At 36.0% G+C, this 13,301-nt stretch overlaps 1 protein-coding gene across 1 annotated transcript in view; it reads left to right on the top strand.

Moving 5' to 3' along the window:
* LOC111159262 (protein tyrosine phosphatase, non-receptor type 4) overlaps positions 1–13,301 on the top strand; it is a 214,884-nt gene that overhangs the window by 26,363 nt on the left and 175,220 nt on the right. Inside the window, exon 2 of the mRNA XM_022521712.1 lies at positions 10,338–10,492. Within this exon, the coding sequence (XP_022377420.1) occupies positions 10,355–10,492 (138 nt within the window). The 5' untranslated portion in view covers positions 10,338–10,354. The remainder of the gene's footprint in view (positions 1–10,337; positions 10,493–13,301) is intronic.

Below are 13,301 nucleotides of genomic sequence, written 5' to 3' on the forward strand. Positions count from 1 at the left end.
GATCCTGGACTTGATCTCATGACCTGAGTTGAAACCGAGAATCAGACACTTATCCGACTGAGGCACCCAGGTGCCCCTCAACTATTTTCAATTCAAATCTTTTCAATTTACATTCAAGTCTCTCATTTGCTTGTGAATTTTAGAATTGGTTTGTCAGGTTCTATAAGCAAGCCTGCTGTGATTTTTATTGAGATTGCCTTGAATCTACAGATTATCTAACCTGTGAACACAGTGTATCTCTTCACATATTTTCTTTCTTCAATTTCTCTCAGTAGTGTTTTGAAGTTTTCAGTTTCATTGCTATTGTAAATTATATTGTTTTTAAATTATAATTTTTGTTGTTGCTAGTTTGTGGAAATACAATTAATTTTTACATTTTGATGTTACATTTTGCTTTGCTAATCTCACTAGTTCTAGAAGCTTTTTTTGTAGATGTCTTCAGATTCTCTATGTAGAAGGTTATGTCATCTGCAAATATTGGTAGTTTTCCTTCTTCTAACCTCAGTGACTTGTATTTCCTTTTTTTTGCCAAATTGCTCTGGCTCACACCTCCAGTACAATTCTGAATAGCAGTGATGAAAGCTGATAGATATCCTTATTTTTGCTTTTAAATTTTTAAAAATGTTTTATTTATTTGGGGGTGTGTGTGGAGATAATGCAGGGGCAGGGGGAGGGGCAGAGGGAGAGAGAGAAGCAGACTGCCTGCTGAGTAGGTAGCCTGATGTGGGGCTCAATTCCAGGACCCTGAAATGAGGACCTGAGCTGAAGGCAGCCGCGTAACTGACTGAGTCACCCAGGGACCGTGATATTCTTGTTTTGTTCCTGATTTTTACCTGTAAAGCATTCCATTTTTTAGTGTTCAGTATGATGTTAACTGTGTTTTCCATGTTGGCCTTTATCAGGTCAAGGAAGATTTGTTTGTCCCTTGCTTTGATTCTCTACCACCCATTTCATCTTTCTTATTACTTTCTAGCTACTGCTGAGCCGTGTCATTTGTCTCTCTGTGACAGCCAAACCCTTTAATCTATATTTATGATGATTGAAAAATAAACTGTTTGCCATTTTGTCCTTTGAAGTTAAAAGTCAGAAAGAATGTGCTTTCGTTGAACAGAAAACATTCTATTAACATTAAGTAGAATTCTAAATAGAAAACAATTTTATCTCACAGTTTTAATTCACTAATCATTATGTGAATAGCCCAAGTGCTTTTTCTGTCTCTTAACTGTATGTGTCCATCATATTTTTTTAGTTCGAGTATCACCATATATGTTCAGCTCTTTTGACTTAATATGTACAGATTTTTAATGCATGTAGACATAAAAAGATTTATCATAATTTTAGGTCTTTTAGAATGTTTAAATTTGTATTAGTACATTGAGTATAAAGGACTGAATATTTTTGTAGACCACAATTCATAAATGTTTTCTTAAAAAAGATGGTCTCGTTTCCACTGAAAGCAGTTGTGTACATGTATATCAATTTCACTGAAACACTTTCAGATGAAAAAAGAAAGCTGTAATGGAGAATTTTATTTGAACTTCTTCTAAAACATCATGGAAGGTTTAGCATATTTTTTTTCACAGAGTTAGAATTTTCAAGTAATAAACTTCTCCAGAAATCAAGTAGAATCATTGCTTTATGAAATGAAAGTAAATGGGGCAAGAAGTGTGACTATATTTAGTATATTGGTAACTAAATCTTGTAAGTGAAGATACCATTTTATGGAGAAGTCTTAAGAGCTGATTAGACAGTTCATTTATGCTTCAGATCTGAAGTGTTTAAGTATAAGTTTCCCAAGAAAGTAACTCAGTACTCAAGAAACTGAGTAGTGGGAACAATGCTGAGATTCTTTTTTAATTTTTTAAATTTATTTTTATTTTTATTTTTTAATTTTTTTCAATGCTGAGATTCTAAGTTAAGTACTTCAGACTGAAGATTCTAAGATATACAAGATGAGAATAGCCCAGAATATATACTTAATTTCTTATAATTTTCATTTGGTCACTTCAAGGAATACTTATTCACTGCCCAGCATCCTATAAAGTATGGATGGGGTTGAAGGTTATGGAGGGAAATACAATGTTAATTATGAGGACTACAAAAGTAAAATATTTTATGCTAGAATGTAAGTTCCATAAGAATAGGGATTTGTGTCCCCCCACCCTCAATTGATGTATGCCAAGGGCCTAGATCTGTGCCTGGCACGACGTAACGAATATTTGCTGAACGAACATATGACTGAATCTACTGGTAGTGTACTTAGAAATTATTTCTGGGGTGCCTGGGTGGCACACGCGGTTGGTAGAGCATTCAACTCTTGATCTTAGGGTTGGGAGTTTGAGCCTCACATTGGCAAAGAGATTACTTTTAAAAAAATAAAATAGTTTAAAAAATTTATTCCTAATGTTTTTTAATGAGAAGGATGCTTTTTAGGTATGTGAATATAAAACTCAGTCTATTCTTTTAAAGTTTTTTTTTCTTTTTTTTTGTTTTTATTTTAATTTCACTTAATTAACATACAGTGTATATTAGTTTCAGGTGTACAATATAGTGATTCAATACTTCCATACATCACCCAGTGCTCATCACAGCAAGTGCCCTCCTTAATCCCCATCACTTGTTTCCCCCATCTCCTACCCTAACTCTGATAATCATCAATTTGTTCTCTATAAGTGAAAGTCTGTTTCTTGGTTTGGCTTTCTGTTTTTTTCCCTTTGCTCATTTGTTTTATTGCTCAAGTTCCACATATGAGTGAAATCATACAGCATCTGTCTTTTCTCTGACTTATTTTGCTTAGCATTATACTCTCCAGCTCCGTCCCATGTTGTTGCAGATGACAAGATTTCACTCTTTTTTTTTATGGCTGAATAATATTCGTGTATGTGTGTGTGTGTGTGTGTGTGTGTGTGTGACTTCTTCATCCATTTGTCAGTCAGTGGACACCTGAGCTACTTCCATAATTTGGCTAGTGTGAATAATGCTCCTGTAAACATAGGGGTGCATTTATTCCTTTGAATTAGTGTTTTTCTGTTTTATTTTTTTTGGGGGGGGGTAAATACCCAATAGTGTGATTGCTAGATTGTAGTCCAGTTCTGTTTTTAACTTTTTGAGGAACCTCCATACTGTTTTCCACAATGGCTACACCAGTTTGCATTCCCACCAGCGGTGTATGAGTGTTCCTTTTTCTCCACATTCTCACCGATACCTTTTGTTTCTTGTGTTGTTGATTTTAGCCCCACTGACAAATGTGCAGTGATATCTCATTGTAGTTTTGATTTGCATTTCCTTTATGGTAAGTGATGATGAGCATCTTTTCATGTGTCTGTTGGCCGTCTATATGTCTTCTTTGAAGAAATGTCTGTTCTTTTCAAAAAAGTTTTTAGAAATTTAAAGATTACTATTAATGAATTTTTTTCTCATCAAATAATCAAAATAAAGTTATTTAAAGCTCTCAGTTAGCAGGGTGTAAACGAGTAAGGTTTTATTATATGTTATGGGAAGCCGGCATCTTGTGACAATCCACATTTTAGACTGTTGAATATTTAGAATAGTCCATTTTTGTAGTTGGCCTTAGCAATGTAAATTTATCCTTTTAAAGTTAGTTAATTTTATCTTAAATACTTTCTGACCATTATTGTTTGTGACTTGAGGTTGAGAAGAATCTTTTGGCATTAATAGCTACTTGAGGTCGTATATAAAGCTTTATTATGTAATTTTAAAAATATATAAATCTGGGGGCACCTGAGTGGCTCAGTCCGTTAAGCATCCGACTCTTGATTTCCACTCAGATCATGTTCTCAGGGTTTTGAGATTGAGCTCCAAGTTGGGCTGTGTGCTCGTGGGGAGTCTTTTTGAGATTCTCTCCCTTTTTCTCTGTCCCTCCCCCCACTTTCCTGCTTGCTTGCTCTCTCTCTAAAATAAGTAAAAAGTAAATCTTTAAAAATTAAAAGATACAAGTCTGAAAAACATTTTTATTCATGAACGTAAGTATAAGAAACATGAGATTTTGAGGATAGAGGGTAGGTACATTTTGTTCTATTATAAGAACATTTATATATGCTAATTATAATTTTCTACTGTCCTATTATGAGTGCTTTTTTTTGGATGTTTCCTACTTAGGGTAACCAAGTTTAGGTTTCTCTGGTCTGTAAAGAACAGTGGCTTTTAACCTTACTTCTAATCTACTAAACCTGTTTAAACATGGAACCAATAGATGGGTTACTTTCAGGATATGTTTATGTAAGTATGTTGTCCAAGAGTAGATTTGGGTTGTCTCTAAAAACATGTGACTCAGTTTTCTAAATAACTACATATTTGTAGAAAGGCTACTCAGTGTTCTGTTTGTTTTTGCTAAAAATGGAAGCAATACCCAATAAAATATTTGCTTAATGTTAATTGGTTTTCAAAATACTGAAAAGTGCTGTTTGCACTTCACTTTGTAAATAGTATTCACAATAAAATTATAATATTTATTTATTTATTTATTTATTTTTAAAAAGATTTTATTTATTTATTTGACAGAGATCACAAGTAGGCAGAGAGGCAGGTAGAGAGAGAGAGGAAGGGAAGCAGTCTCCCTGCTGAGCAGAGAGCTGATGTGGGGCTCGATCCCAGGACCCTGGGATCATGACCTGAGCTGAAGGCAGAGGCTTTAACCCACTGAGCCACCCAGGCACCCCTAAAATTATATTTAAAGCATAAAGGGGGGCGCCTGGGTGGCTCAGCGGGTTGAGCCGCTGCCTTCGGCTCAGGTCATGATCTCAGGGTCCTGGGATCGAGCCCCGCGTCGGGCTCTCTGCTCAGCAGAGAGCCTGCTTCCTCCTCTCTCTCTACCTGCCTCTCTGCCTGCTTGTGATCTCTCTCTGTCAAATAAATAAATAAAGCATAAAGGGCACCTGGCTGTCTTAGTCAGAAGAGCATGCGACTCTTAATCTTGAAATTGTGAGTTCGAGTCCCATGTTGGCTGTAAAGATTACTTACATAAGTAACTAAACTTAAAAAAAAAAATAAAAGCATGATATTAGCATTCCCCAGACAGCAATTAGAAAGTTGTGTGAGATAACGTAAACTAGACTATGTGAGTAGTCATTAAGGAGAAAAGTAATAAAGAGTTTTGAAAAATGGATAGTCTGTGTTTGTTCATATAGTCTCCTTTAGTGACTTTTTGAAAGTTTATATGTAGCATAGAGGATGATCAGAAGAGCCCACTAGAAACATTTGATATTTTGCTCAACTGGGAGAACGTTTTGCTCTCATAAGTGAATAAAAAAAGTTGGAAGTGCTCTAGAAAAGGTGTCTCTTCTGAGAAAGGCAGACAGTTACCTGCAAGCCAGATGTCATATATTAAGGTGCTCGTAACCTTTCGGGAGTGTGTTTTCAAGATATAATGAAAATTCTGACTAGACTTATTTGGCTTATTGTTATATTTCTTATCACTTATGGGCAGTTAGGTTGTCACTGGCATAATTGTGCCATTTGTAAAGTGGTATGTATCTTAAAGGTAGGTACTTTTCAAGATTGGAAGATTCTCATATGATATCTGGGGTGAGTTAAATAGATATTTCATTGAAACAAACAAACAAATTTCATTGAAACCATTAATCTAGATTCAAGTGCAAATGTCAAAAGTAGATGTGCCAGTAAATGGGGAAGACTGGTTTTGGCAGAATATATTGATATCTTTTGATCTTGTCATTCCTGTACCATTCTTTGACATTGTGATACCTTTGTGACATCAACCAGTATTCTTTTTTTGGTAGCTCCCCCTACTGTTAAAACTGATTTGCTGATTCTGCTGTTACTTATGAATTTCTAAGGTCTTTGCCCGCTTTCTTTGTCTGGACCACTCACCCCAGGTGAAGGGAAGGCAGGGTTGGGGAGAAGAGAAATACGTATATCCATTACAGGCAAGAGTGGAACATGCACAAAGAGGTGATTATGTGTGTTGCTTCATATTTTCTTTTTAGCTTTACAATAAGTCTTTGTATGAGAGAAAATCCATTAAATTTTTAATGCTTTTAATCAGTAAGTGTATAGTCTTTTCTTCTTTTTTTTTTTTAAGATTTTTATTTATTTATTTGACAGAGAGAGATCACAAGCAGGCAGAGAGGCAGGCAGGCAGAGAGAGAGGAAGGGAAGCAGGCTCCCTGCTGAGCAGAGAGCCCTATGCGGGGCTCGATCCCAGGACCCTGAGATCATGACCTGAGCCGAAGGCAGAGGCTTAACCCACTGAGCCACCCAGGTGCCCCTGTATAGTCTTTTCTATTTGAAGATTCTTTTTGTTTTTTTAAGTAAGCTCCACGCCCAGTGTGGAATTCAGTGTGGGGCTTGAACTCAACACCCTGAGATCACGACCTGAGCTGAGATCAAGAGTCAGATGCTTAACCCAGGTGCCTCATTGTTTCATATTTTCTATCTTTGGTGAATATTTGTTGATTGAGTAGTACCATCGTGAAACGTGTATTAGTTTTCTATTGATATGTAATGAATTACCCAAATTTGGCAGTTTAAAACAACACATTTATTTTCCTCCAGTTTCGTGGGTCAGGAGGATGGGCGCAGCTTGGTTGTATTTCACATAGTTGCAGTCTAGATGTTGACTGAACTTTGGGAGCCTGGGTTCTTTTCCAGGTTCATGTGATTGTTGATGAATACAATGAAATGTAGGGCTGAGGTCTTTAGTTTCTTGCTGGCTGTCCGCTCCTAGAGGCCCTTTCACTGTTGTCTCACAACATGGCATACCATGTCTTTAAAACCAGCAGTAGAATTTCTTTTGCTTCAGGAAGTTCCTGGTTTTTTAAGGGCTTCCATCTAAGTCAGGCCCACCAAGGGTGCTCTTGATTTACTCAGTTGACTTGGGACTTTAATCACATCTGCAGAATCGTTACCCTTCCCCTAAGGAAGGAAGGAAAAAAATCTCATCAAATTTCTTAAGTCTTTGCCACACTCATGTAGAGGGTATTGTACAGTTATCTGTTTGATTAATTAAGAATAAGAAAAAAGTTTTAAAATAACATTCACGTAGTCCTTTTTAAAAATTTTTTTAAGTTCAGTTAGCCAACATATAGTACATTATTAGTTTTTGATGTAGTGTTCAGTGATTCACTAGTTACATATAACACCCAGTGCTCATCACATCAGGTCTATTCCCTTCTTTGATGCTTTTCTTTATGTAGATCTGAATTTTGACCTCTATTATTTTACTTCCCTCTAAATAACTTCTTTTAAAATATTGTGCAAGGCTGGTCTACTGGCAACAAATCCTCCCCCCTTTTTTTGTCTGAGAAGCTATTTATTTCTCTTTCTTTTTTGCAGGATATAGAATTCTACGTCTCTAGGGTTTTTTTTCCCCTCAATATTTTAAATATTTCACCCTACTTTCTTTTTGTTTGCATGCTTAAGCAGTCAGATATATTCTTACATTTTTACATTTTCTCCTCAATAAGTAAGCTGTTTTTTCCCTCTGACTTCTTTTCGGATTTTTAAATTTTAATTTTTAGTTTTAAAACTATTTGCTTAGGTATAGGCAGGGTTGGTTTTGTTTTTTGTTTTTTTGTTTTTTTTTTAAACATTTTTCCTTTTTGGTGTTCTCAGAGTTTTTTGGATCTGTGGTTTGATGTCTGACATTAATTTGGGGAATTCATTATTGTTCATATAAGTTCATTATTCTTTCAAATATGTTTTCTTTTCTGCCCCTCTCTTCTCTTCATGTATCCATGTTACACCTGTTTTTGTCCCACAGAGTTCAGGTGTTGGTTTTTTGTTTTTTGTTTTTTTAGTCTTTGTTCCTTTTGCTTTCTGCTTTTTGAGGATTCTCTTGATATATCCTCTAGCTCAGAAATTCTTTCCTCTGTTGTGCCTAATACATGTCTGTCAGAAAGCATTCTTCATACGTGTTAGTATTCTTTACCTGTAACATTTCTTTTTGGTTCTTTCTTAAGATTTCCATTTCTGTGCTCACATTGGCCATCTGTTCTGCATGCTGTCTACAATATCCATTAGAGCCTCTAGCATATTAATTATAGTTTTAAATTGTCTGTATGATAATTCCAAAATCCCTTTCATGTCTAGTTCTGATGCTTGCTTTGTCCTTTCAAGTAGTGTTTTTTTGCTTTTTAGTATGCCTTCTAAATATTTTTTTTTTTTTTAAGATTTTATTTTTAGTGGTGCCTAGGTGCCTCAGTTGTTAAGTGTCTGCCTTTGGCTGAGGTCATGATCCCAACATCCTGGGATTGAGTCCCATATCAGGCTCCCCCTCTTCAGCTCCCCTGTGCTTGTGTTCCCTCTCTTGCTATCTTTCTCTGTCATGAATAAAATCTTAAAAAAAAAATTTTTTTTTTAAGTAATCTGTACACCCAACGTGGGGCTCGAACTTACAACACTGAGATCAAGGGTCACATGCTCAACTGACAGCCAGCCAGGCACCCCTGTAAATTTTTCTTGATAGGCAGGCATGATGTCATGGTAAGAGGAACTGATGTAAATAGGCCTTTAATAGTAGGGAGGAAAAACATTCTGTAATCCTCTGGTTAAGTTTCAGTATTTTAGTGAGCCTGTACCTCCGGACTATGAATGTCACAAGGTTTCTCGGGTTTTTTTTCTCCTTTTAGATGGGACAAAATGGCTAAAGTGGGCTGGAGTTGATTATTTCCATTCTCCCACTGGAAAGCTAGAGAGAGAGAGAGAGAGAGAGAGAGAGAGAGAGAGAGAGTGTGTGTGTGTGTGTGTGTGTGTGTGTGTGTGTGTGTGTTCATCCCCGGCAGAAAGCTTAAGGCTACTTTTCTCCATATTTACTGTGGCAGTCTAGTTGGATTCCTGGAAGTAAATTTCACTGTATTGTGGGAGTCCTCCTATGACTGGGCCCCCTGGAGTTTTTAACTTTCAGAATTGACCACATCAAGCCTCCTGCAATTTGCCGGTTACGGTTCAGATTTTCTTACCCATGTATTGGCTCCTTGGTGGTTTCTGCTTGTGAGTCTCTACTTGAGATCCTTTGTATTTGCCTATCTCTTTTTTCTTGGGGGCAGTGGTTTGCCCTGTGCCTTCTCTCTCTTGTGAATCCAAGCAGCCTTGGTGATTTTCCAGTCTGTTCTACTTTTTACTTGTAAAAGTGGAGTAGAGAGACTTGCAAACTCTTAACATGTGGAACCAGAAACCACCAATCCCTGTCTTTTAATTGGTGAATCTTACTTGGCTAGCCCCTCTTTGTTAACTGCTAAAGCTGTTTTCCTTATACAGATCTCATACTTGTGTAACTCTGACTTTTTCTTTTAGCTTTAATCTTTTTGACATGAACAGTCTGTGATGTCAGCTGCAGTTACTGAATATCACTGATTTGAATTGGTGTTTCTTTTGATTATTTTTTGCTTACTCATTGTTCAAATTTCTTACTACTTATTTCTTACCCATATTTAAAAATTCTGTATACTTGTGTTTCTAATACATCCTATTTCCTTTCTCTAATCGTCTTTAAAAGGGAAGTTTTGTGGATTTTAAACTTTGAATCCTTGAATGTCTGAAAATACCTTTAGCTTTATTCCCCACATGAATGCCAATGTTTTTGGTATATAATTCTGTGTTTCATATAATTTTCAAAACTTCAAAGCTACATCTTCATTGCCTCCCCCCCATCTTCATTGCCTTTTAACATCAAGTACTGCAGATATCAGTGTGTTATCTGTTCTTTTATAGGCAATGTCATTTTTTACCCTTTTAGGTTAAAAATTGAGAAGCAAAGATCTGTAGCCTTATGTTTTCTATTTTATTTTTGTTTTCTTGAGAATAATAAGAATGCTCCTATTAGAATTAGTTTAAATTTGATTATAGTTAAAATCAAGAGTATTATTGTATATATTTTAAAAAATTGAACAAACTCCCATGCTTCCCCCAGATCTTAATTTTAGTAAAGGTAAGGGTCCTTTAGAGGTAAACAGTCTTCCCTCCTGTTTCCATTCTACAGTGTTTTTAAATATTTGCATCAGTGAGTAGTGTCCAACTTCCTAAGGTGGCAGATTCTCCTACCCGTTTTTTGGCTACTCCCAAATTTATATATTTTGAATTGGATTATGACTTCCTGAATAATTTGTGTATTGTCTTCTCAATGGAGCAGTTCAAAATAAAGCTCTTCCAAACATTTTGAATATGCAGTTCAAATGATGAATTATATACAGTACCTTTTTTTATACATACAATTTTTATTAGTGTTTCAAAAGTTATAATTGCTTTTTACTTAAGTGTTAGTTGAAAATTTTATATAATAACCTTGGTGTTTTACACTACTTCATATCTTCAGCTATTCTTTTATTTAGTGAAAAAAAATTTTTTTTTTCCCAACTTAGACCAAGTGTGGACAGTAATGACCTCACGTTTCCGATTGCCTGCTGGCAGAACCTACAATGTACGAGCATCAGAGTTGGCCCGAGACAGACAGCATACTGAGGTGGTTTGCAACATCCTTCTTCTGGATAACACTGTACAAGCTTTCAAAGTTAATGTAAGTATTTTATGTCTTTTTTCTTCTAATAATTTCTGGTTATAAATCTGAGTTTAGATAGTATTTTAAAACTAAAACTTTAATTGTAGTACAGTTTGAAAGCCTTATTCAGTGAAGAAAGTCTGTTTAGTATGGCTTTGTAAGCTTCTAGTGTAAGTTCCGATTTAAACTGGGTCTTTTAAGAAGTTGACAAACAACAGTGCATTCTGATTAGTGGAGCAGATCAATAGTATATGGGTGGTTTTTATAAATGTGCTTGAAAGGTGTTCTCCTAAATAATTTATACATTTTGTTTATAATCTTCCTTGTATTTTCTGTGAATAAAACTTGCTAAACAAAGATAAAGGACAGTCCTGATCTTACCTGAGTCTTCTCTGAAATATTTGTTTAACAAATATTTGTTCATCCTATTTGTATCTGTCTTCATTTGCTTAACATTGTGACTTTGCCCATGTGGCATGCTAACAGTTGTTGGTTCATTTTCATTGCTGTATAGTACTATAGTGTGTGAGTACACCACAGTTTATATACTCATTTTTTTGGTCACCATTTTCTTGTCCAGTTTACTGTTGGTGTATATTTGGATTTTTTCTGCTTTGGGCTCTTGTCAGTAATGTTACTACGAACATTCTTGTGTCTGTCTCATTATATACAAGAGTGTGTTCCTTTTTTTTTTTATTTAAAAAATTTCCAACCTGCAAAAGAGTTGGAAGAATAGTACAATAAATACCCACAGGGGCTCCTGGGTGACTCGGTCTGCTGAGTGTCTGCCTTCACCTCAGGTCATGAGTCAAAAGTTCTGGGATCAAGCCCTGTGCCAGTCTCCCTGCTCAGTGGGGAACCTTCTTCTCCCTCTTCTTCCAATCCCCCTGTGTGCTCTCTCTCAAATAAATAAACTAAATCTTAAAAAAAAAAAAATGAATACCAACATCCTTTTAGCTAGACTATTCCGTTGTTAACATTTTGCACATTTGCTTTATTTTCCTTTTTCTGTGTGTTTTCTCTGAACCTTCTGAAAGTTTAGTACTTCAGTAGCTTAGGAATCTCATAAATTACCACAGAACTACTGTCATCCTCAAAAATCAAACATAATGGGACACCTGGGTGGCTCAGTTGTTGAGTGTCTGCCTTTGGCTCGGGTCATGGTCCCAGGGTCCTGTGATTGAGCCCCATATTGGGCTCTCTGCTCAGTGGAAGGCCTGCCTCTCCCTCTCCCACACCCCCTGCTTGTTTCCCCTCTCTCCCTGTGTCTCTCTGTCAAATAAATGAATAAAATCTTTTTTTTTTTTTTTTTAAGATTTTACTTATTTATTTGACAGATCACAAGAAGGCAGAGAGAGGAAGGGAAGCAGGCTCCCTGCCAAGCAGAGAGCCCGATGCGGGGCTCGATCCCAGGACCCTGAGATCATGACCTGAGCCGAAGGCAGAGGCTTTAACCCACTGAGCCACCCAGGCGCCCCATGAATAAAATCTTAAAAAAAAAAATCAAACATTATGAAAATAATAGTAGCTGGTATATAGTCCATGTTCAAACTGGATTCCTCATTTCTCATTTTTATATCTCCAAAATAGCACCTTCCATCTGTTTCTTGCTGTGTTACCTGGGTAGTGATATAAATACTAATCTGCTGATATCTTGCTATTTATAACAGCCTGGATGGATATGGGCTTATACCTAGTGAAATAAGTCAGAGAGAAAGAAATACTGTCTGACTTTACTCCTGAATGGAAGCTAAAAAAGCTGACCTCTTAGAAAAAGAGAGTAAAAAGTTTCCAGGGGTTGGGATGTAGGGGAAATGGAGATGTTGGTAATAACTGGTACAGACTTCCAGTTATGAATAAGTTCTGGGGATCTAATATATGGACAGCATGGTGACTGTAGTCAGTAGTACTGTACTGTATGCTTGAAAGTTGCTAAGGGAATAAATCTTAAATGTTTTCAGAACACACAGTAAAAGGTAATATGTGAGGTGATGAAGGTACTAACTTTATCATGGTAATTGTTTCACATTGTGTGTGTGTGTGTATCAGATCATCTTGTCCTATCTTAAACTTACACAATGTCATACCTCAATTATATGTCAGTAAAGTTGGGGAAAATAAAATATTAATCTTACTTCCTTACCAGTTTTTTAAACTTAAATTTTTCTGTATTACCATATAACATGGTTGCGAATTTATCTTTTTTTACTGAAACTTCAGGTCATTTCACACTGGAAAAGGGACTGCAGAGCAGTACGTTTAAGGATATTATCTAACTTACTCAACTAATGTGCTTTTCCAAATGTTAAGCTTTAATTTTTTTTGTATTCTGTCATCTGTTAATAGGTAGGTGGTATAGGTTGCCAACAAGGGATAATATTCAATGAAGGAAGTTCTTCATAAAAAGTTTTAATTAATGGAAACTCATGTTTTAGGAATTGATACAAGAAAATAAGTCCCAGGGAGCCTGGGTGGCTCAGTGGGTTAAAGCCTTTGCCTTCAGCTCAGGTCATGATCCCAAGGTCCTGGGATGGAGCCTGCTTCCTCCTCTTTCTCTGCCTGCCTCTCTGCCTGCTTGTGATCTCTGTCAACTTGTGATCTCTGTCAAATAAATAAATAAATAAAATCTTAAAAAGAAAAAAAAAGAAAATGAGTCCCTTTTTTTGTTACTGATTCACTAAAATTCTTTTGGGAGGTTTTAAATAATAATTCTTAATATTTACTTTACATTTTAACTTACAGTTTTATATTTGTTTCAAAATATTGCAGATGGATTACTGTGTTTCCCATTTAGCAAAATACTTTCTTTTGGGCACTTTGGTTAATA

Source organism: Enhydra lutris, unplaced genomic scaffold, assembly GCF_002288905.1.
Source record: "Enhydra lutris kenyoni isolate GAN:26980312 unplaced genomic scaffold, ASM228890v2 scaffoldscaffold1, whole genome shotgun sequence".
NCBI classification, from domain to species: Eukaryota; Metazoa; Chordata; class Mammalia; order Carnivora; family Mustelidae; genus Enhydra; species Enhydra lutris.